The 20,956-nt window shown below is 48.6% G+C and overlaps 1 protein-coding gene across 1 annotated transcript in view; it reads right to left on the bottom strand.

The window, feature by feature from the left end:
* Positions 1-16,444: 16,444 nt before the first annotated feature.
* PARD6G (par-6 family cell polarity regulator gamma) overlaps positions 16,445-20,956 on the bottom strand; it is a 78,565-nt gene continuing 74,053 nt past the window's right edge. The window contains exon 3 of the mRNA XM_059139291.1: positions 16,445-18,884. Coding sequence (XP_058995274.1) covers positions 18,088-18,884 — 797 coding nt within the window. The 3' untranslated portion in view covers positions 16,445-18,087. The remainder of the gene's footprint in view (positions 18,885-20,956) is intronic.

Below are 20,956 nucleotides of genomic sequence, written 5' to 3'. Positions count from 1 at the left end.
CATGAGCTCAGATTGTGAGGTCAAGCCCAGAGTTGGGCTCTGGGCTCAGCTCGGTATCTGAGCCTCTGCTCCTCCCTCCCACCTCCACTCTCTACCTTGAAAGAGAGAAAGAGAAAGTCTTTTAAAAAATAACTAAAATTTAATATTTATTTTAAAAATTATGCTGCTACCCTTAATGTGATAATGTTCTATTCCTCCAATGGTGTTTTCTCATTAAAACTTTGTGGGCATCCTTTGAGATTATCAGCAATGTTACAGTATTTTGTAAATATTTCACTATAGGCATAATATCGCATCTCTTCTTCCTAAAGCAAATTTGGACCAAATGTCCCTGGGTCTATGCTGTATACATGTGTCTGCCTCGCAAGGCTTATGTTGACTTAGATGACATGTCTGGGCGGAGCAAGATGCTAAGAAAGAAGCCAAGGGTGGCTTGAAGCCCAGTAAAACAAGACGAAGGGCTTCGGCTGCTGAACACACTCTGTGTGGGTTTCCCACAGGCTCTTTCCGGACATCGGGCGCCCGGCTTCTCCGTGTCTGCTTCATTCACTCGGGTCAGGGGAAGGTACCCTTCCATTTACAAGACCGGCAGCTGCTGCAGGTCCGTATGTGCAAGGGTGCGGCCAGAAGAAGTCACTCTGACTATGTAAGTTTGGCCGAACGAGGTCTTCATTACTGCATGACGTGGGCTTCCAAAATATGTGAGAATCAGTCATTAATGCTGGACTGAAAAACTTGCAGAGACTCAACCCACCCACTTGGAGGCTCCTAGAGATGTACATTCTAACCGTGGTTTCTGGCCAGGTGCTCCTAGCCTGAGACGGGACGAAAGTAAATAGAGCAAACAGGTTTTTCCTCACCTTGAAAATTCAGTTGGAGCGTGAAAACGGAGACAGCTTGGATTCCATATAGCCTGTAATTCAAATACACTCCATGTCTTCGTGTTTAAATCCGGCAGCGCGGGAGGTGGGGCCGTGTCCACCGTCTGCCGAGCCGCACTCTCGTCGCCTCTATCCGAAGAGCTTCCAGACCGTCTAGAGCTTTGGTCTGAAATAAACGACTTCAGGGTTAACTGAAGCTGTGCGTTTGGTTACTGAATTGCTGAAAAGCTTGTGATGACCGGAGAGAAAGGGCGTCGGTTACTAGCTTGATAATTCCAAGAGCAGAAGTTGCTTCACAGAAGCGACCACTTGGTTCGCTCCTTTCTTGTTCCTCGTTACTGCCATGTGTGCGACCTCGGGGGGACGGGGGAGCAGGGGCTGGGGTGCTCTCCATCACGAGCTCTTTTGAAAGGGTTTATTTATGATTTATTGGACAGAGATCACAAGTAGGCCGAGATGGGGCAGGGAGAGAGGAAGGGAAGCGGCGAGCAGAGAGCCCGATGCGGGGCTCGATCCCAGGACCCCGGGACCACGACCCGGGCGGAGGGCAGAGCTTCACCCCACGGAGCCCCCCAGGCGCCCCCGTCACCCGCTCATTTCCAAGCGCGGATCACCAGCCTCCGCGGCGTGCCGGGCTGCGTGCGGGCGGCCTGAACGAGTGCCCGGCGCGGGCCGTGTGGACGGCACAGCCACCCCCGTGTCTCTCCCGCGGCCGCCTCGGGAGCGCCGGCAGCGCGGGCGGGCGACAGCCGGGGCGACAGACACGGCTCCGCGCGCGCCTGCATCGCCGCCGGGGCGGAGGGAGGACACGCACCACCGGGCCGGGGGCACCGCGGCGCAGGGAAACGCCCAGGACGACTCCCGAGAGCCGCCGCGAGACGTCGGTGCGGTGCTCGGTGTTGCCGCCAGTGCGGCCCGTGCGCGCCCAGCGGGGCCTCGTCCGTCCGGGGCAAGCGGCGCCGCTTTGTCCGCACGAACGAGCCGGCGGGCGCGCAGGGCTCCGGGGCTTTCCTGCGGGGCCGTGGCGGGAGCCGCACGCAGCCGGGAGCGGCCGGCCTGTCGCCGGGCAGGGCAGCGGCTGGTCACGAGGCGGGCGGGTCTCCGCTCACTCGCTCAGACGGTGCGGGGGCGACCGGGACCCGCAGGCTGCGCGGTGAGCGCGGGGGCCACCGCCCTGCCCTGAAATCAGAGTCTGGCCTCTACCCGCCGAAACGACGACGCCCTCCCCGAGGAGAACCGCGGCGGCGCCGGGAGCGGACCCTAACCCGGGCTCGGGCCTGCGGCTTCAAAGCCCGGCGACCCCGCGGAGGAAGACGGGGTCCTCGTGCGCCCGCGGCCCGGCAGAGGGAAGGCGGCGCGGCAGGGCTGCGGTCGCGGACGCGGCACTCGGGGTCCCGCCCGCGCCGTGGAAGCCCGCGAACCCCCAGCGGTTGCCCCTGTGAGCGCGGAGGCCGGTCCCCACGTCCACCTGGGCGGGCGTCTGCGTTGCGCACGGTCGGGCCGGACGCGCGTCTCCGCGGGGGCACCGAGCCCCAGGGCGCCTCCGTCCCGCGACCCTGCAGTCCTGCGAGGTGGGTGACGCGAGGGCCGGCTGGGCTTGCGCCCCGAAGGCCGCACAGGTTCTGCGTCCGCGGGAAGGGCCGGGTCCCGTCTGCGCTGCTCCCCTGGGGCCCGAAGTCCGCGTCAAGGTCCCTGCGCCCCCCGCCCCTCCGACGCGCCCCGGACCGCGCTCGGGTCGGCGAAGGCGCAGCCTGGCACGTTGTGGGGACACCAGCGTGGCTAGTGACAGCCGTCCGGGGCCCTTCGAGCACAGACCCCACAGACCCCCAGCGGAAGCACGGGGTCGACGGGCTCCCGGACCGCGGGGCAGCGGGACGGGCCTGTCCGCGGACGCCGCGCCGGGGTCCCCCGAGCCGCTCCAGTGCTCGCCGCCCGGGTTCGCGCGTCTGCGCTTTCTCGGTTTCCAGTGTTCGTTGACACTCCGGTGCCCTCGTGGTTCCAGGAGGAGAATTCACGGTCCGTCGCTCCCTACGACCCCCGGTGCTCGCCACAAGCGCCTCCCTCATGCCCGCCCCCGGCCTCCTCCTCCCCAGCCACCCTCGGTTTCTGTCTGTCCTGGAGTCTGTCTAGGGTTTGCTTTGTTCATGTTTCGTCTCTTAATTTCCACTACGCGTGAAGCCATCGGAAATTTGTCTTTCCCTGACCCGTGTCCTACGGCCCAGCACCCTCCAGCTCCATCCGCGTCGCTGCAGATGGCGGGATTTCATTTCTGACGGCGGCGCAGTATCCCGTGGTGGGGACACCGCCTCTTCTCCAGCGGTCATTGGTCATCGGTCCACGCAGGTCTGGGCTCTGTCCACAGGTTGGCTCTCATGGGCATTGCTGCTGTAAGCACTGGGGTACAGGTGCCCTTTCAAAACGCACTTTGTATCCTTCGGGGAAGTACCCAGGAGCGCAGTCGCGGGGTCGAGGGTAGCTCTAACTTCTTGAGGAACCTCCACACTGTTCTCCACAGGGGCTGCCCCAGCTTGCACTCCCACCAGCAGTGTCAGAGGGTCCCCCCTCTCTCCGCTTCCTCGCCAGCTCCTGTTGTTTCTTGTGTTGTTCACTGTAGCCAGCCCGGCAGGTGTGAGGAGGGATCTCATCGTGGTTGTGGTTTGTATTTCCCTAGTGATGACTGACTTTTAGCATCTTTCATGTGTCCGTTGGCCCCCTGTATGTCTTCTTTGGGAAAATGTCTGCTCCTGTTTTCTGCCGGGGCTTTTGTTGTTGTTGTTGTTGTTGTTGTTGTTGTTGTTGTTTTGGTTTGGTTATTTTTAACAGGGTTATTTGTTTTTTGGGTGTTGAGTTTGATAAATTCTTTATAGATTTTGGATACTAACCCTTTATCAGATACATCATTTGTAAATATCTTCTCCTACCCCATAGGCTGCCTTTTAGTTTTGTTGATGGTTTCTTTGGCTGTGCAGAAGCTTTTGATCTTGATGAAATCCTAAGAGTTCATTTTTGGTTTTGATTCGCTTGCCTTGGGAGACATGTCTAGTAAGAAGCTGCCGTGGCCAATATCAAGGAGGTTGTTGCCTGTGTTCTCCCGTAGGATTCTGATGGATTTCTGTCTCACATTTAGGTCTTCCATCCGTTTCGATTTTATTTCTGTGTGTGGTGTAAGAAAGCGGTCCACCTTCATTCTTCTGTATGTCGCTGTCCAGTTTTCCCAACGCCACTTGTTGAAGAGCTGGTCTGTTTTCCATTGGACATTCTTTCCTGCTTTGTTGAAGATTAGTTGGTCATATATTTGTGGGTCCATTTCTGGGTTTTGTATTCTGTTCCACTGATCTGTGTGTCTGTTTTTGTGCCAGTACCATGCTGTCTTGGTCGTCACAGCTTTGTAATACAGCTTGAAGTCCAGAATTGTGATGCTTCCAGCTTTGCTTTTCTTTTTCAGAATTGCTTTGGCAGTTCAGGGTCTTTTCTGATTCCACACAAATTTTAGGATTGCTTGTTGTAGCTCTGCGAAAAGTGCTGGTGGTACTTTGACAAGGATTGCATTAAACGTGTAGGTTGCTCTGGGCAGCATAGACATTTTAGCAATATTTGCTTTTCTAGTCCCTGAGCATGGAATGCTTTTCCATTTCTTTGTGTCCTCTTCAGTTGCATCCGTAAGAATTTGATAGTTTTCAGAGGACAGGTAAACTTCCTTGGTTAGGCTTAGTTCTAGGTATCTTACTGTTTTGGGTGAAATTGCGAATGGGATCAACTCCTTGGTTTCCCTTCTGCTTTTCTGCTGCTTCATTATTGGTGCATAGAAATGCAGCATATCTCTGCACATTGATTTTATATCCTGCAACTTTGTTGAATTCATGCTTTAGTTCTAGTGATTTTTTTTTGTTTTGTTTTGTTTTGTGGAGTCTTTCAGGTTTTCTACAGAGTATCGTGTCATTTGCAAACAGTGTAAGCTTGACTTCTTCCTTGCTGATTTGGATGCCTTTTACTTCTTTCTGTTGTCTGATTGCTGAGGCTAAGACTCCCAGTACTGTATTAAATGGTAATGGTGAAAGTGGACATTCTTGTCTTGTTCCCGACCATAGGGGAAAGGCTCTCAGTTTTTCTCCACTGTGAATGGTATTAACTCTGGGATTTTCATATATGGCCTTTATTATAATGAGGTATGTTTCTTCTATCAGTACTTTGTTGAGGATTTTTATCATGAGAGGACGCTGTATTTTGTCAAATGCTTTTTCTGCATCTATTGACAGGATTATATGGTTTTTATCCTTTCTTTTATCCATGTGGTATACCATATTGATTGATTTATGAATATTGAAACTCCCTTGCAGCCCAGGAATAAATCCCACTTGATCATGGTGAATGATTCTTTTAATGTCCTGTTGGATTTGATTTGCGAGTATTTTATTGAGAATTTTTGATAATCACCCTGATAATCATCAGGGTTATTGGCCTGTAATTCTCTCCTTTAGTGGGGTCTTTGTCTGGTTTAGGAATCAAGGTGATGCTGGCTTCATAGAATGAGTTTACAAGTATTCCTTCTATTTCTATTTTTTGGGAATGGTTTGAGAATAGGTATTAACTCTTCTTTAAATGGCTGGTAGTATTCCCCTGGGAATCCAACTGGCCCTGGGTTTTTGTTTGTTGGGAGATTTTTGATTGCTCATTGGATTTCTTTGCTGGCTATGGGTATGATCAAATTTTTATGTTTCTTCCAGTTTCAAATTTGGCATTTTATAGGTTTCTAGGAATTTGTCCATTTCTTCAAGATTGCCCAGTTTGTTAGCATGTAGTTTTTCATAATATTTCCTTATAATTGTATTTCTGTAGTGTTGGTAATAATATCTCCTCTTTCATTCATGATTTAATCTATCTGGGTCCTTTCTGTTTTCTTTTTGATAACTCTGGCTGAATAAAACTTAACAACTTTATTAATTCTTTGAAAGAACCAGCTCTTCGTTTCATTAATCCGTTCTCCTGGTTTATATCGTTGTTGTTTTTATATCATTTATTTCTGCTCTAATCTTTATTATTTCCCAGCTTCTGCTGGCTTTAGGCTTTCTTTGCTGCTCCTCTTCTAGTTCCTTTAGGTGTTAGGTTAGGTTGTGTGAGACTTTTATTGCTTCTTGAGGTAGGCCTATATTGCTATATACTTCCCTCTTAGGACTGCCTTTGCTGTATCCCAAAGGTTTAGACAAACATATTTTCATTTTCATTTGTTTCTATGTATTTTTTTATTTTTATTATTTTTTTAATTTTGTGGTTGACCCCTTTATTCTTTAGTAGATGTTCTTTAACCTCCATGTATTTGTGTTCTTTGCAAATTTTTTCTTGTGGTTGACTTCAAGTTTCATAATGTTGTGGTCTGAAAATATTCATGTTATGATCTCAGTATTTTTGTACTTTGTTGATGGCTGATTTGTGACCCAGTATGTGATCTATTCTGGAAAGTGTCCCCTGTGCACTTGAAAAGAGTGCATATTCTGCTGCTTTAGAATGGAATGTTGTTGTTAATGTTAATGTTGTTAACATATTTGTTAAGTCAATCTGGTCCAGTGTGTCATTCAAAGTCATTGTTTCCTTGTTGATTTTATGCTTAGATGATCTGTCCATTGCTGTATGTGGAGTGTTAAAGTTCCCTATTATTTTATTATTATCAATGAGTTTCTTTGTTTAAAATTAGTTGATTTATATATTTGGGTGGTCCCAGGTGGGAGCATGTATATTTACAATTGTTAGGTCTTCTTGGTAAACAGACCCCATAATGATGATATAATGCCCTTCTTCATCCCTTGTTATAGTCTGTTTTAAAGTCTAGTTTGCTTGGGGCACCTGGGGGCTTAGTTTCTTAAGCTCCCAACTGCTGATTTTGGCTCAGGTTGTGGTCTCAGCGTCATGGGACTGAGCCCTGTACCCTGCTCTGTGCTTGATGTGGAGCCTATTTGGGGTTCTTTCTCTCTGTTCCCCTTCTGCTCCTTCCCCTTCATGTGCTGTCTCTCTCTCTCTCAATAAATAAATAAATGCAAAAATATTAACAGTAAATAATAAAATCTAGTTTGCTGGATATAGGTATGGCTTTCTTTGGATGTCCATTAGCATGGCAGATGGCTCTCCATCCACTCACTTTCAAATCTTCAGGTGTTTTTAGGTCTAAAATGAGTCTCTTATAGGCAGCATATAGACGGATCTTGTTTTTTTATCCATTCTGATACCCTATGTCTTTTGATTGGAGTATTTAGTCCATTTATATTCAGAGTGATTGTGGAAAGATATGAATTTAGTGCCATTGTGTTACCTGTAGAATTGGTGTTTCTGATGATGCTGTCTGGTCCTTTGTAGTCTTTGTTGCTCTTGTCTTTCTTTTCTCCACTCAGAGTTCTCCTTACAATTTTTTACAGGGCTGGTTTGGTGCGAAATCGCCTTTAGGTTTTGTTTGTCTGGGATTCCTACTGAGTTCTACTTCCTGCTTTGCTCTTGGGGTGAATTTCTCTGTCATGTCATTTTGTCCAGAAGAGAAAAGAAGAAGGAAAAAAACCCCACAAACCACAAAACAAAACAAAACAAAAACCTGGATCCTGGGTGTATTTTGGTCTCCTTGTTAAAAGAATCTAGATCGCAGGGGCACCTGGGTGGCTCAGTAGGTTAAACACCCAACTCTTGATTTTGGCTCAGGTCATGATCTCAGGGTTGTGGGACTGAGCCCTGTATCAGACTCCATGTGCAGCATGGAGTCTGCTTGAAATTCTATTTCCTCTGCTCCTCCCCTCGCTTGCATTCTCTCTCTCTCTAAAATAAGTAAAATCTTTATAAAAAGAATATTGGTCCCCAAATAAAAGAATAAAATGAAAATAAAAAATAAACTATATATACAAATTAAATAAGATTAATAAAAATAAGAAAAGAAATTGAATAAGAAAAAAAAAAGGAAAAAAAAGGATAAAGGGAAGTAGATCCTATTTCCTCTAGAGCTGAAGCTTTGCAGCGCTCTATGATCAGCAAACTTGGTGCGAGCTAGTTGTTCGTGCTGGTCTTCTGGGGTTGGGGCTGGCTGAGCTGATTCTCAGGTGGACTTGCCCTGGTAGAAATGTGCCTCCAGGACACAGAGAACCAGGCCTTGGTGTACATGGCTCCAGATTCTACTAGGTGGCAGTGTTTTGCTTACTGAAGCCTTTCAGCATGGGTAGGTGGGATGAATATGGCTGTACCTGTCCTCTAGCCTTGGAGCTGAAAATGCACCCCCTCCACTCTTCAGTGAGCCCTCACAGAAGAGCAGCCAATCACTCTGTGTCCCTGGTTTCCATGAGAACCCTGCATTCACCCTGCCTTATCTGAACTTTTTTTTATCTCAGGCACAGGAATTTCAAAAATGCAAATTTTAGGGACTCTCCTGGTGAGGACCCCTGCTGTTCCTGCTGGGGTGCGGTGTGTCTTGCTGTACTTTTGCCATTTGCTGGGGAGTCCCTGGAAAGTGGTCACATGCCTGTGCAGTGGTTCACACTTTATGGCAAAACAGAAGAGAAAGCCCCTCCTAGATCCATTGCTCTCAGTGGCTTCCCTGCACCTGTGCCTGGGGACAGCGTGGCACTTAGGCATCACCCGTTCTTGCAACCCTGGGGATCCTGAGGCCGTGCTGTCATACCTGGGATTCTGCCCCACTTCGCCAGTTGAGTGCCTTTAAGCCAGGCTTGTGCCCCACTGTAGTAGACATCTAAACGTTCTGATTCTGTGCGTTGCTGCTTATAACACTTCACTGTAGCCTCCATAAGCAGGCCCCTCCCTGATTCTGTATCCACAGCTACATCTCCCCCAGCTCAACTCTCTGCACCGCTACCTTCCAAAATGTGGTTGCTTTTCTACTGGTAGACTTGCAGCTTTTATTCTTTGAGATTGGTTTCTCGGGTGTTCAGAATGATTTGATAACTATCTAGCTATGTTTGAGGGAAAAGACAAGCTTAGGTCCCCTCAATCCTTGGCCATCTTAACTTTTCCTATTTCTGATTTCATTTACTTGAGCTCTCTCTTTTCCTTGGGGGAGTCTAGCTAAAGGTTTGTCAAATTTATCTTTTCAAATATCCAGTTCTCAGTTTCATTGATCTTTTCTCTTGTCTTGTTAGTCTATTTCGTTGGTCTCTGCCCTGATCTTTGTACTTTGTCTCCTTCTACGAAGTCTTCCGATGCTTGTTCTCTTTCTAGTTCCTTGAGGTGTAAAGTTAGGTTGTCTGAGATGTTTCTTGTTTCTTGAGGCAGGCATATCTTGCTATGAACCTCCTTCTTAGAACTGCTTTTGCTGCATCCTATAAATTTTGATATGTTGTATTTCCATTTTCATTTGTCTCAAGTTGTTGATTTCTTCATTGACTGTTAGGTTATTCAGTAGCATTTGTGAATTTTCTGGTTTCATTTTGTGATTGATTGCCAGTTTTGTACCACTGTGTTCAGAAAAGATATGTGAAGAATGTGTATTTTGCTGCTTTCAGATGGAATGTTTCGTATAGATCTGTTAAATCCTTCTGGTCTCATGTTTCATCTAAGACTGATGTTTCCTTATTTGATTTTCTGTCTGGATGATCTATTCATTGATTAAAGTTAGGTATTAAATATCTCCACTATTCTTGCATTACTGTCTATTTCTCTCTTTAAGTCTGTTAATATTTGTGTTATATATTTAGGAGCCTTTATGTTGGGTACATAAATATTTACAAACATAATCTTTTGTTAGATTGACCCCTTTATCATTATGTAGCGCTCTTCTTTGTCTCTTATTAGTGTGCTTTAAAGTCCATTTTTTATTTTTTAAAAATATTTATTTTTTTTACTTATTTATTTGAGAGAGCACCAGCGGGAGGGGACGGGGCAAGGGGAGAGGGGGAAACAGACTTCTTGCTGAACAGGGAGCCGGACATAGGGCTGGATCCCAGGACCCCTGGTTCATGACCGGAGACAAAGGCAGATGCTTAACTGACTGAGCCACCCAGGCCACCTGTAAAGTCTATTTTTTGTGATAGAGGCAGAGCTACCCGAGCTTTCGTTTGGTTTCCGTTTGCATTCCTCCATCCCTTCATTTTCAATCTGTGTGTGTCCTTACATCTGATGTGAGTCTCTTATAGGTAGCCTATGAATAGATCTTGGTTTTTTTAACCATTAAAATCACTTTTAATCTGTTTATTGAAGTCAAACTCAAATACAGAAAAGTACACAAATCACAAATGCACAGTGCAGTGGGTTCTTTACAAAACAAATACACCAAGAACAGGAAAGAGAACATGAGTCCCCAGAAGTCCTCATGATGCCTCCCAGACGCTCTCCCCACCCTGCTCCTCGGTGGTTGTACTGTTCTGCCTCCCAACACCATCAGTGAGTGCTGCTGACCCTCGTGTAGATGGAATATGTCAGTATGTTTCCTTGTGTTTAGCTCTTTTTGGTCAACATTATGGTTGGAGATTCATCTGGGTTGCAGTAGATAGCTGTGGTTCGTTTTCACTCCTGTAAAAATTCCCATCATAAGAATATATTGTTCTTATACATTGACATATAAATACAGATAAAATATAGATACATAGATGTGTAAAATATATTTATTTGTCCATTCTACTGTTGATGAGCATTTTATGCTTTTGGTTTTGGACCATTAGCAATGGTTGCTATAAACATTCTTGTGCATGACTTGTGTTGCACTTGAACCCACATTTCTGTCAAGTGAAATTTTTTTGAATTCAGCCACTCTATATCTTTTGGAGAATTTAGTCCCTTTACAGTGAAAATATTTATCTATAGGTATGTAATTACAGCCATTTTAATTGGTTTCTGGCTGTTTTGTTGTTCTCTGTTTCTTCTTCTCTTTCTCTCTTTGTGGTTTGATGATTTTTTTCTGCAGTGGTATGTTTAGATTCCTTTCTCTTTCTCTTTTCTTTATCTATTACAGGTCTTTGCTTTGTGGTTACCATGAAGCTTACATATATTTATAACAATTATCACCTATATTTATAACAATTTAAGTTGAAAATAATTTGTTTACACATGTTCTAAAGCTGTAGATATTTAGTCCCTACCAAATTTTATGTTTTTTAGAAACTTTAAAAACTTAATTTTCTTAACTTCATTCCATTAAGATGATCATGAATCTTTTTCACGTTTTGTTTTTGATATCACATTTTACATCTTTTTATCTTGTGTATTCTTTAATTACTGTAGTTATAGTAATTTTTATTACTTTTGTCTTCTTTGAAAAGATTTTATTTATTTGAGAGCATGAGAGAGAGCATGAGAGGGAGGTGGGAGAGGGAAAAGCTGGCTCCCTGATGGGGGGCTTGATCCCAGGACCCCGGGATCATGACTTGAGCCAAAGGCAGATGCTTAACTAACTGAGCCACACAGGCACCCCACTACTTTCGTCTTCTAACCTTCATACCAGCTATAAGTGATTAACTACTATTACTATATATTTACCTTTACAGTCAGTTTTATACTTTCATATATTTTCTTGTTATTAATGAGCACCCTTTCTTTTGAGCTTAAAGAAATCCCTTCGACATTCGTGTAGGGACGGTTTAGTGGCGATGAACTCCTTTAGTTCTTTTGCTGTCTGGAAGACTCTTTGTCTTATCTTCGATTCTGAATGATGATTTTGTTGGGTAGAGTAATCTTGGTTTGGAGTTTTTTCTTTCAGTATTTTCAATATGCTGTGTCATCCCCCCTTGACCTGCAGAGTTTTTACTGCAAATCTGCTGATAGTCTTGTGGAGGTTCCCTTGTATATAACAAGTTTTCTCTTGTTGCTTTAACGATTCTGTCTTTAACTTTTGACATTTTAATTATAATGTGTCTCAGTATCTCAGTGTTGGTCTCTTTGTGTTTGCCTTATTTGGAGCTCTCTAGGCTCTGGACCTGGATGTGTTTCCTTCCCCAGTTTAGGAGAGTTTTCAGCCACTATTCCTTCAAATGATTTTCTGCCCCATAATCTCTCTCTCCTCCTTCTGGGAGCTCTATTATGTGACTGTTATTCCATTGATGTTATCCTTTAAGTCCCTTAAGCTGTCTTCACTTTTTTCATTTTTTTTTCTTTTTGTTGCTCTGATTGGGTGAGCTCCACTGCCCTGTGCTTGAGTTCATTGATCCTTTCTTCTGCTTCATCTAGCCTACTACTGAACCCAGACAATGTATTTTTATGTTCAGTTACTTTATTCTTTAGCCTGTGACTTCTGTTTGGTACTTTTTAATATTTTCTCTCTCTTTGTTGACATTCTCACTGTGTTCATCACACTTCTCTCAAGTTTGGTGAGCATCTTTGTGAGCATTACTTCGACTTCTTCATCAGGTTAACTACCTGTCTCAATTTCATTAAGGTTATTTTCTGAGGTGTTATCTTGTTCTTTTGGGGGGATATATTCCTCTGTTTCCTCATTTTCCTTGATTCTCTCCGCGTGTTTCTATGTATTAGATGAAACAGCCATCTGTCTCAGTTCTGAGGAGTGGCCTTCTGTGGGAGATGAACATTATCATTCAAACTTGCCCTAGTTCTTTGTTGTGTCTAGTACCTTGTGATTATCCATGCAGCCTATTTTCATGGCTCCAAGTTGCTGAGGGTGTGCCAAGGCTCATCAGTGTCCCAGTGGGCGAGATCTCAGTCAGCACCTAGATCCAGGTTGACTGGAAGCCAGATACTCAGGCAACAGCTTTAAAAATATACAAATCTGTACAGTCCTGTGGGGGCCACAAACATAAGCCCTGCTGGCCACCAGAACAGGTGATCTGGAGGTCTCCTGGCCCATGTTCCTTGAGGGCACCTCTGTAGCTTCTAGACGTGTGGCAAGCCTGAAGTTTGCCCTAAGGCTGAAGCTCCAGGACAAGCAGATAGGCCTCTTTTACAGAGAGACTCAGGGTGTGTGCCAGTCTGTTGCCTGTAGGGCCCTGCGCATGGTAGCCTACCAAGGACTGTCTCTGTTATGGCTCCATGAGACCCAGGAATGCAAGCTCCCTGGCCGCTAGAGCCAGTCATTCATGGGGATGTCCCAGGGTGGCAGCCACAAAAACTGGGACACTAGATGGAAGAACTAGGGTGTCAGAGCTGTGTAAGAGCTCCCCTCTAGAGACGCTGGCACTCTGGAGCATGGCAGAGAGAGAGCATAAAGACAGAAGCCACCTTCTAAGTTCTCTAGGAGGGTTTACAGGGGTCTGGCAGTTTACTCTTCAGCTATTTTGCTGTAATTTTCCTGTGAGGGTTTTTTTTTTTTAACTTTAAAAGTGTTCATACCCCCCTCCCCCCACTTTAAAAAAAAGTTTATTTATTTGAGAGAGAGAGGGAAAGAGAGAAAGAGAGAAAGTGCACAAATGGGGGAGAGACGGAGAGGAAGGGAGAAGCAGGGTCCCCAAAGCAGGGAGCCCTATGTGGGGCTCGTTCTCAGGATCGAGATCATGACCTGAGCTGAAGGCAGTTACCCAGCAGACTGAGGCTCCCAGGCATCCCTGTTCATAACCTTTGACTCTGTGATTTCATTTCTAGCCACCTGCCCTAAGGAAATAATCAGAAACCCAACCTAAAATTTATGTATTAAGCTTACATACTTTTTGTGATTTAAGCTCTGTCAGTAATGTAGTATCTATCAGGAAAATGGCCAACTTAACTTAGGTTTAGTTCCTATTTTGCAGCTATTAAAAATACTGCCTTCGAACAATTTTTATTGCTTCAGGAAAAAGTCAAATGCAACGTGCTGGGGGGTCTCTCGTTTATCTAGCGTCTCTTGAGTTATCCAAGGAAGCACCTTCAAACGTCAGCGTGATTTTGTCTGCTGGGATCACTGTGGGTGGTTTTCTTCTTCATGTCCGTGCTATTTTTCAGATTTTCCAGAATGAGAATATATACATATACATGTATATATATATATATATATATATATATATATATATATACATGTATGTATGTGTGTGAGTGTGTGTGTGTGTGTGTGTATATACTTATTTATAATCAGAGGAAAAGGTTTAAAAAATCCCCACACAATCCCACTGTCTCCCAGGAGCCTTTCAAAGGAGAGCACTCATGGTCCTCCAAGCATACCGCAGTCCTAGGATTTATCGACGATTCTCATCTGCTTCACTTACTTTACTTTTCCTGTTAAGTGAGAGATTCTGCACTTTTTCTGACTTCAGAATGGATTGCTTGCATTTTTCTGAAAACCTCCAAGAGTCAGAAAGGAAAAGTCTGCGGCCCCATTCCCAGACAGCTGGTTCCGGCCCATATTTTGTGCTCTGTACGTCACACTGCCTAACACTGTTTCAGTGTCGACCCATGTGGATGTCCACACAGCTGTCCCTCCTCAGGAACTGTGTGTCTGTGAGTTGCGTTTCTGGAGCACTCTGTGGGTAGCTGGGACGGGTATCCGGGAAGACGAGGGGCCATAAACAGGGTCTGAGGGTGGAGATTCTGTTTTGGTACATGAAGATACTTGATGTCAGCTCTGTACGTGGCTCTGATTTCTCATGGTGTCCCCAGGCTCCCGCCGAACACCTGGAGGCCCTGGAGAAATCGGGTGTCGGGTAGACTTTTTCTAGGGTACCCTGTCAGTTCTGTGCAGTGCAGGGATATGAACTTTTGAGTCAGAAAGCCCTGTGTTTGTCTCAGCCACATAGGAGTGAGTGACCGGATTTGGCTCAGCCATGAGAGCCATGAGGGGTCCCTTACTGCCCTGGATGATTGCTTGAGGCTAAGAGGGTTTGGGTCAAGAAATAATGTGTTCACTTTCAAATCTCCCTGGGGAAAGGCATTTAGAAGGTGGCAGTCATTTCCTGGGCTGGAGAGACCAACGTTAAATCATTTGTTTGCTTTTTATTAACATAATTAGACTTTATTCCACTCTTTGGGAAATTGGCTCAGTAACGAACAGTTCTCAGTCCCCGGAAGTCCTCTTTTTGTGAAGATAAAGGGGAAGAAAACAAGGCAAGGAGAGAGGAGACGGAAAAAGGGAAAAAGAACTTGTAAGTCGGCTTCGGGCGTCTTCTGGAACGAGGCATCCTGAGGACACCTGGGAATCAGACATTGGGGCAAGATGGAGGGTAGAGCACGGTGGGAAGAGGAAATGTTTCTGCACAGTGGGAAGGACACATGCAGGTCACCTGGTGTCACATAATGGTCTCCATGCCAGCATAGAACACACTGGAGCAAAGCCTAGTGCTTGTTTGGTTCATACTTGCATCAGAGATTTCATTCATTTACATATTTTTTGAAGTCCAATCTCCATTTCACCTGCTTCCAGAGAACACTTTTCCTTCAGTCCCTGAGGACCTCGCTCCTTGCGTGGGCTTTGGTGGAGGCGCTGCGGTAGCATCTGCAGGTGGAAATTTGGAGCAGGGTGTCGGGTCCTTCAGTGCTTTGAGGGGCAGGGCTGACCACCTCACTGTGGTGCAGGCTCCCACAGCAAAGCAGGCTCACGGGGCTGGGGGTACCTGCTCGTCCCAGAAACGCTGCCGACGGCGGCCAACTTCCTCCTGCGTCCTCGGGTGCAGCTGGTGCCGCAGGGGGACCATGTGCAGCCCTGGCACTTTCGAGCATGACAGCGATGCCTCCTTTTCTTGGTCATCTTGGAAATAAGGACCCCGGAGGTGGATCAGAGTTTTCAAAAAACATTTGATGGGGACATGAAAATAACGTAATGGCCTTCTTTTGGAAGACTTGTCTCAGACTTCAGCTCAACTGGATTTTGAAACAATCAGTACTTTCCAGGTACCTTTGCAGCTTGCCATGAACCCCCCCCCCCCCCCCCCCCCGTGTGGTCACTTTGTGTCATTCTGCAAGATGCCACCTAACTTCTGATTCCTGGACAGCTTCATCACCCGCTGCCAGGTGGGCTCCTCTGGACAGCACCATATGCCCCAGGGTTGGCCTTGTGGACTGCTGGGTCAGGGAGACCTGCACTCCCCCCGTGCACCCAGGGGTGTGCGCCTCACACACAGGCAAGCCCTGCGTCCACTCCCCCCGCACGGGCAGCTCCATCTCCTTGGAATGTGCGGGGGGATGGGCCAGCTTTTGGAGGTTCCCCAACTATAAACTAGAGAAGGCACTGAAAGGGTTAAATTGATGAATGCCTGTAGAAAGCACATTTCTTCCCGGAATTCCTGGTGCTTGCTGCTCTCACCATAGCATCGGATGATTGAATGAGTACATCATGATGCTATGCGCTGTATGTTTACTGATGTCAGAGCGAAAAAGCTTGAATGGCCATTTTGCAAGCCTGGGTGTGTTTAGGAAGAGCTGATAATAAATATTTAGAAACAGTTTTCAAAAGGACTTAAGAAGTTCCTAGACCTAAGACACATCCATCTCCCATCAAATACAATTATAATTTAGTTCTTTGGAATGACCTACTACCTGTTTGAGTTTGAGCTCATGTTCTCATTTGTAATGCTGCTTGGCTCATGGAGCACATGTGAGGATTAAGTGAAAAAAAAAATAGGGCACATGACAGGCACTTGGTAAATATTAGAGGAATTCCATTCTGAGGGGCAAGTATCTCTCCTCATCACTAACACTAATAATCTCTCCAGTACTTAGAACACAAGTGAAAAATATTAAATGTAATGAAAAAGTTTTTATTCTTTGATATATAAAACCAAGAAAACTTTAATGTGTAATACATCATAGTTTTTTTTTTTTTATTTAAGAAGAAAAAGGCAGAAGTGAAGATATGGGTACAAAAATACACTCAAGCAGCTGTTCCAAGAAATTCAGAACTCCTAAAATTATGAACAACAGAATACAAGTCTCAGAGGAGGCTTCTTTTTTTTTCTTTCTTTAAAAAATTATTCACATTTGCTTAGCTCAAACATGGTAAGAAACGTAATTTCCTTCTTGGTAACAGATCCCAGTACTCAACAAGATATTCAATAACCAGCAATAACTTAGTAAAAGAACATTTCATTGTGATAGTAAGTAGCATTAGGTTTTTGGTTCTATAATACTTACTGTAGTAAAAAAACAAAAAACAAAAACAAAAACAAAAAACCAAAACCAAAAGAACAAAACAACCAAAACCACAAAAACACTTCTGACTGCTTGGGTGCCAGAAAAGATGCTCCCACGTTCACTGGCGCCCATCAATCTGGGTGTATCTGAGCTCTTGCCCCAGACCACAAAGAGAGAGCACCTTTGGTCTTTCCTGTGTTTAGGAACAAAAGCGCACAAATAGCAAAATCAAATCTAGGCGTGGCAGACCAAAATTACTCAATAAAAAGTATTTCTGCCCAATAAATAGTTTCCAAAAGAAAAATAATTGGCTTTTACACTTAATGGATTCAGCAAAAATGAAGATGGTGAGATTGTGTTTTCCACTTGGTGGCCTGAGCCTCCCGAGGCAGGACAGTTGCCACTGAGCAGCAGGTGGTGCCGGACCACAGGAGGAGCCGCTGCGTCTCCACCCGGAGGCTCCTAGAAAAACACGTTATTTGTAGGAAAGCTTTCTTGGGCCCGAGCCCGGTTCTCCAAGTGAAGGTGTCCTGTTTCTTCCTGGACATTGGACTCGAACAAACCGAGTTCGTATAAAACTGGATCAAATGAGGAAACCTTTACAATGACTAAATTTATAAATATTGCTGAAGATCAAAGCGAAGTGACAATGAATTTAATCTGCGTAAAAATCAGGTTCCAAGCGGCTTGTTATTTAAAACCAGAGACAACAGAGACTGTACATCCAGATGACCGCGAGCTTCCCGGGCCCCTGGAGGCACGTGGGGGCGCGTCCGTCCTGCCCACGGCCAACACCTCACAACGGCCTCGGGCTCCGTCGGGGCGCAGGGAAAGGCCACACGAGTGTTTTCGTCCTGCGGCGCTGGCGCGGCCCGAGGCTGGACACCGGCTGCCTGCGACCACCCACATGCACCGGCCTGCTCCGGGCCCCCAGGGCTGACCTCCGGGCTGTGTCTGCAGAGTCACACGGAAACCGCGGATTTACTCTTCTTTAAAAAAGGTCATTTTAAAGCTTCATTTATGAAAGTCCGCTGAAATCCCTCCTGCGCGCGGCCAGGGGAGCCGGGCCCCGCCTCTGGCCTCCCGTGGTCTGCGGAGAAACTGAAGGAAAGCAGCCTTTTTCGGTTCTCCGCAGGGGTTCGGGCCGCGCCGGCTGCGGGAGAGGCGCCGCGGCCTGCGGTCGGCTCCTGTCCCGCCCCTGGAGCACAGCGGCCGCGCGTGCCCCGAGTGCCCCGAGCCCGTTTGGGGCCTACAGCGTCACGGCCGGGCCATGCTCCTCCACGGCGCCCGGGGGCAGCGGCAGCGCCAGGCTGTGGCGCGGGTCGGCGCGCAGGGAGCTGAGCAGCCGGTGCGCGGGGCCGTCCCGCGCGGACGCCGGGCCCGCGCCGTTGACCGGGGGCCGGGGCGCCGGCCGCGGCGGCTCCAGGACGCCCTCGAGCACCACGTCGGGCTCGTCGTCGCTGTCGGCATCGTCCGGCTGCAGGGGCAGCAGCGCGGGGGTGGCGGGCAGGCTGTGGCGGCTGGCCGCGCTGTCCGACGAGCGGCCGGAGCTGCCCGACGCGCGGCTGCCGCGCACCACGTTGTTGCGCTGGTTGGCCGGCTTGACCGTGACGATGAGGTTGTGGCTGTTGGCGATCATCATGTCCGTGACCTGGTCCAGCGTCTTCCCGGCCACCTCGATGCCGTTCACCTCCAGGACCTCGTCGTCCACGGCCAGCAGCCCCGTGCTTTCGGCCAGGCCGCCCGGCACCATGCGCGAGATGAAGATGCCCGGCACCTTCTCCAGCCCCTGCGGGGCGACGCGCACGCTCGTGCCGTCGCGGATGTAGAAGCCCAGCGGCTTCTGGCAGCCGTGCCGGTACAGCCTCACGCGGCGGTGCGTCTCGGGCAGGATGTCCACGTCGATGATGGACGACACGGGGCGGAAGTCGTGCGGCAGGCCGATGTGCAGGTGCGCGCGCCGGCGGGGGCCGTCCTCGCGCAGCGCCAGCGCCTTCCTCCGGCGGGACAGCGAGCCGGCCCCGAAGCTGCTGTGCTCGGCCTCCTCTGCAACGGCGGACGGGGCGGTCAGGACGGGGCCACAGGGGTGGGGAAGCCCTCAGGGCCACCGCGACGCCTGCGCGCAGGGGCCGCCTGTGCCCGCAGGGCCGGCCTCCGCCGCGGACCCGAGGGGGGCTCCCGCACCGGCCTTGTGGCCCCGCGGAGCGCTGAGCGGAGCGCGCCACAATCTGGTCCCGTCTGTCCGCTAACTCCCTGCGGCGCTCACCCCCTGCCTACGGGGTGCCAGTTTGTGTCACCAAACCTCACTTTTTGGGGAAGCCTCAACCTCCAGGATGGTATGCTGGGGTCATGTTTTGAGTTGTTTCACGGAGTCCACAAATAATCCTGGCATCTGCTGAGCTGGCCCCAAGGGTTCAAGTCCCATCGCCTCCCTACAGTTAGCTCTCTGGAACTCTCCAAAACCACCCACAGGAAACCAACAAAATGACCGAAAGGCTTAGAAGCAGAAATAAGAAACTGCAGTCAGGAGAACTGACAATAGATGGAAAGTTAAAAGGTGCCTGATTGGATCCTGGGAAGAGGGCAGAGCAGGGAGCACCAGGAATCTCTCCCCACCCAGGCAACGACCCCAGGGGCAGACTGTCTGATGGGACTCTTTGGGGACTGTGGGATCTGCCGAAGGCAGGGGAAGTTGTCAGTGTGGGTCTCTCCGAGCTCTCAGCACGGTCGCAGCCACCCAGCCACGCTGCAGGCAGCTGTGCACGTATTTCTGGAACAGCCTGCAGACGCCAGGTGGGCAGGGACCTGTCCTCCCAGTAGCAGGGTCTACGCTCTGACACAGACGGTGGCTTCCCATCACACAGGTGCCGACACCGAGCCTGGCGGCCATCGCTGCCACCCCTCCAGCTCCAGCTCCAGCGACGCCAAGGGCATTGAAAGGGCAAGGGCCCCCTTGGCCCCCTTTTGGGAGCCACACATTAGGACATTCAGAAACAGCTGCACAGGTGGGAATTAAGAGGGACTGTGCGTGCCCACGGAAAGGCTCGGACGAGACCCGAGGAGACAGCAGCTTACACCTCAGACTGGTTCTCGGCACAGAGACAGCCCGCCGCCGACAATCCAGAGAACTTCGAGAGCAAAACAGCAAACCCTGGGGAAGGGGGAGAATCTGATTTCCAGAGTCACCACATCATGAGACTTGAACGTCCAGTGGTCAGTCAGCCAAAAAATCACAGGACACACAAGGCAACAGGAGAGTCTGCCCCACTGAAAGGAAAAGGAGAAGTCAACAGAATCGGTCCCTGAAAAAGACCTGAGTCAGCTCTACTAGACAGGTTCTGACACAAATGCCCTGGGACAGTGGGGTAAGACGGCAGAGTAGGAGGACCCTGAGCTCACCTCCTCGCAGGGACACACCAGAGCATCCACCACACAGACAGCAACTCACCCTGAGAACCACTGGAGGCTGGCAGAAGGGCTCTTCCATAGCCAAGAAGGGCAGACCAGGAAACCGATTCCTGGCACGTGACCCACCAATGTGAGGAAGAGCATGGCGGAAGGGTTCGTCTCTGAGGACGGAGGGCATCAAGCCCCAGGGGCACCCCTGGCACTAGGGACCTGCTCTAGGAAGGAAGCCCCCATAATGCCCAGCTCTGAAAACCAGCGAGGCTTAACCCTGGGAGCTTTGAAAACAAGTGGGGCCTCATTTCAGGAGAGCAAGAGCTAGAGGATGCCGAGCCACTGCCCTGAAAGGGTTAGTGCCCTAGGTCACTCAGCACCAGCGCAGAGACAGCAGTTTGAAAAGTGCATGGAGCACACATGAAGGAGCTTCATGGACGAGTTTTAGGGCATGTACCGGAGGGGCGGGGATCTGCGGGAGCTTGCTCTGGGAACGGACGTGCTGACGGGCCCTACTGTGCTTGCCTCCTTCCACATGGCTTGCCAGGCACCACTTCTAGCACTCTCCGTCTAACCTGCTGGCTCTGTCTCCTCTGCCCTGGCAGGCCCCCCTGCCCCACCAAGCAGCCCCCACCTGCTACACCCCAGGGGGAGTCACCAGCTGGAACTGACAGCCCTCCAGAGGGACTCTTGCCCCAAGGAGGGGGTTCAGCTCCACC

This window comes from Mustela lutreola, chromosome 11 (assembly GCF_030435805.1).
Source record: "Mustela lutreola isolate mMusLut2 chromosome 11, mMusLut2.pri, whole genome shotgun sequence".
NCBI classification, from domain to species: Eukaryota; Metazoa; Chordata; class Mammalia; order Carnivora; family Mustelidae; genus Mustela; species Mustela lutreola.
The sequence above is the reverse complement of the archived record's forward strand: the minus strand, read 5'-3'. Positions and strand labels throughout refer to the sequence as shown.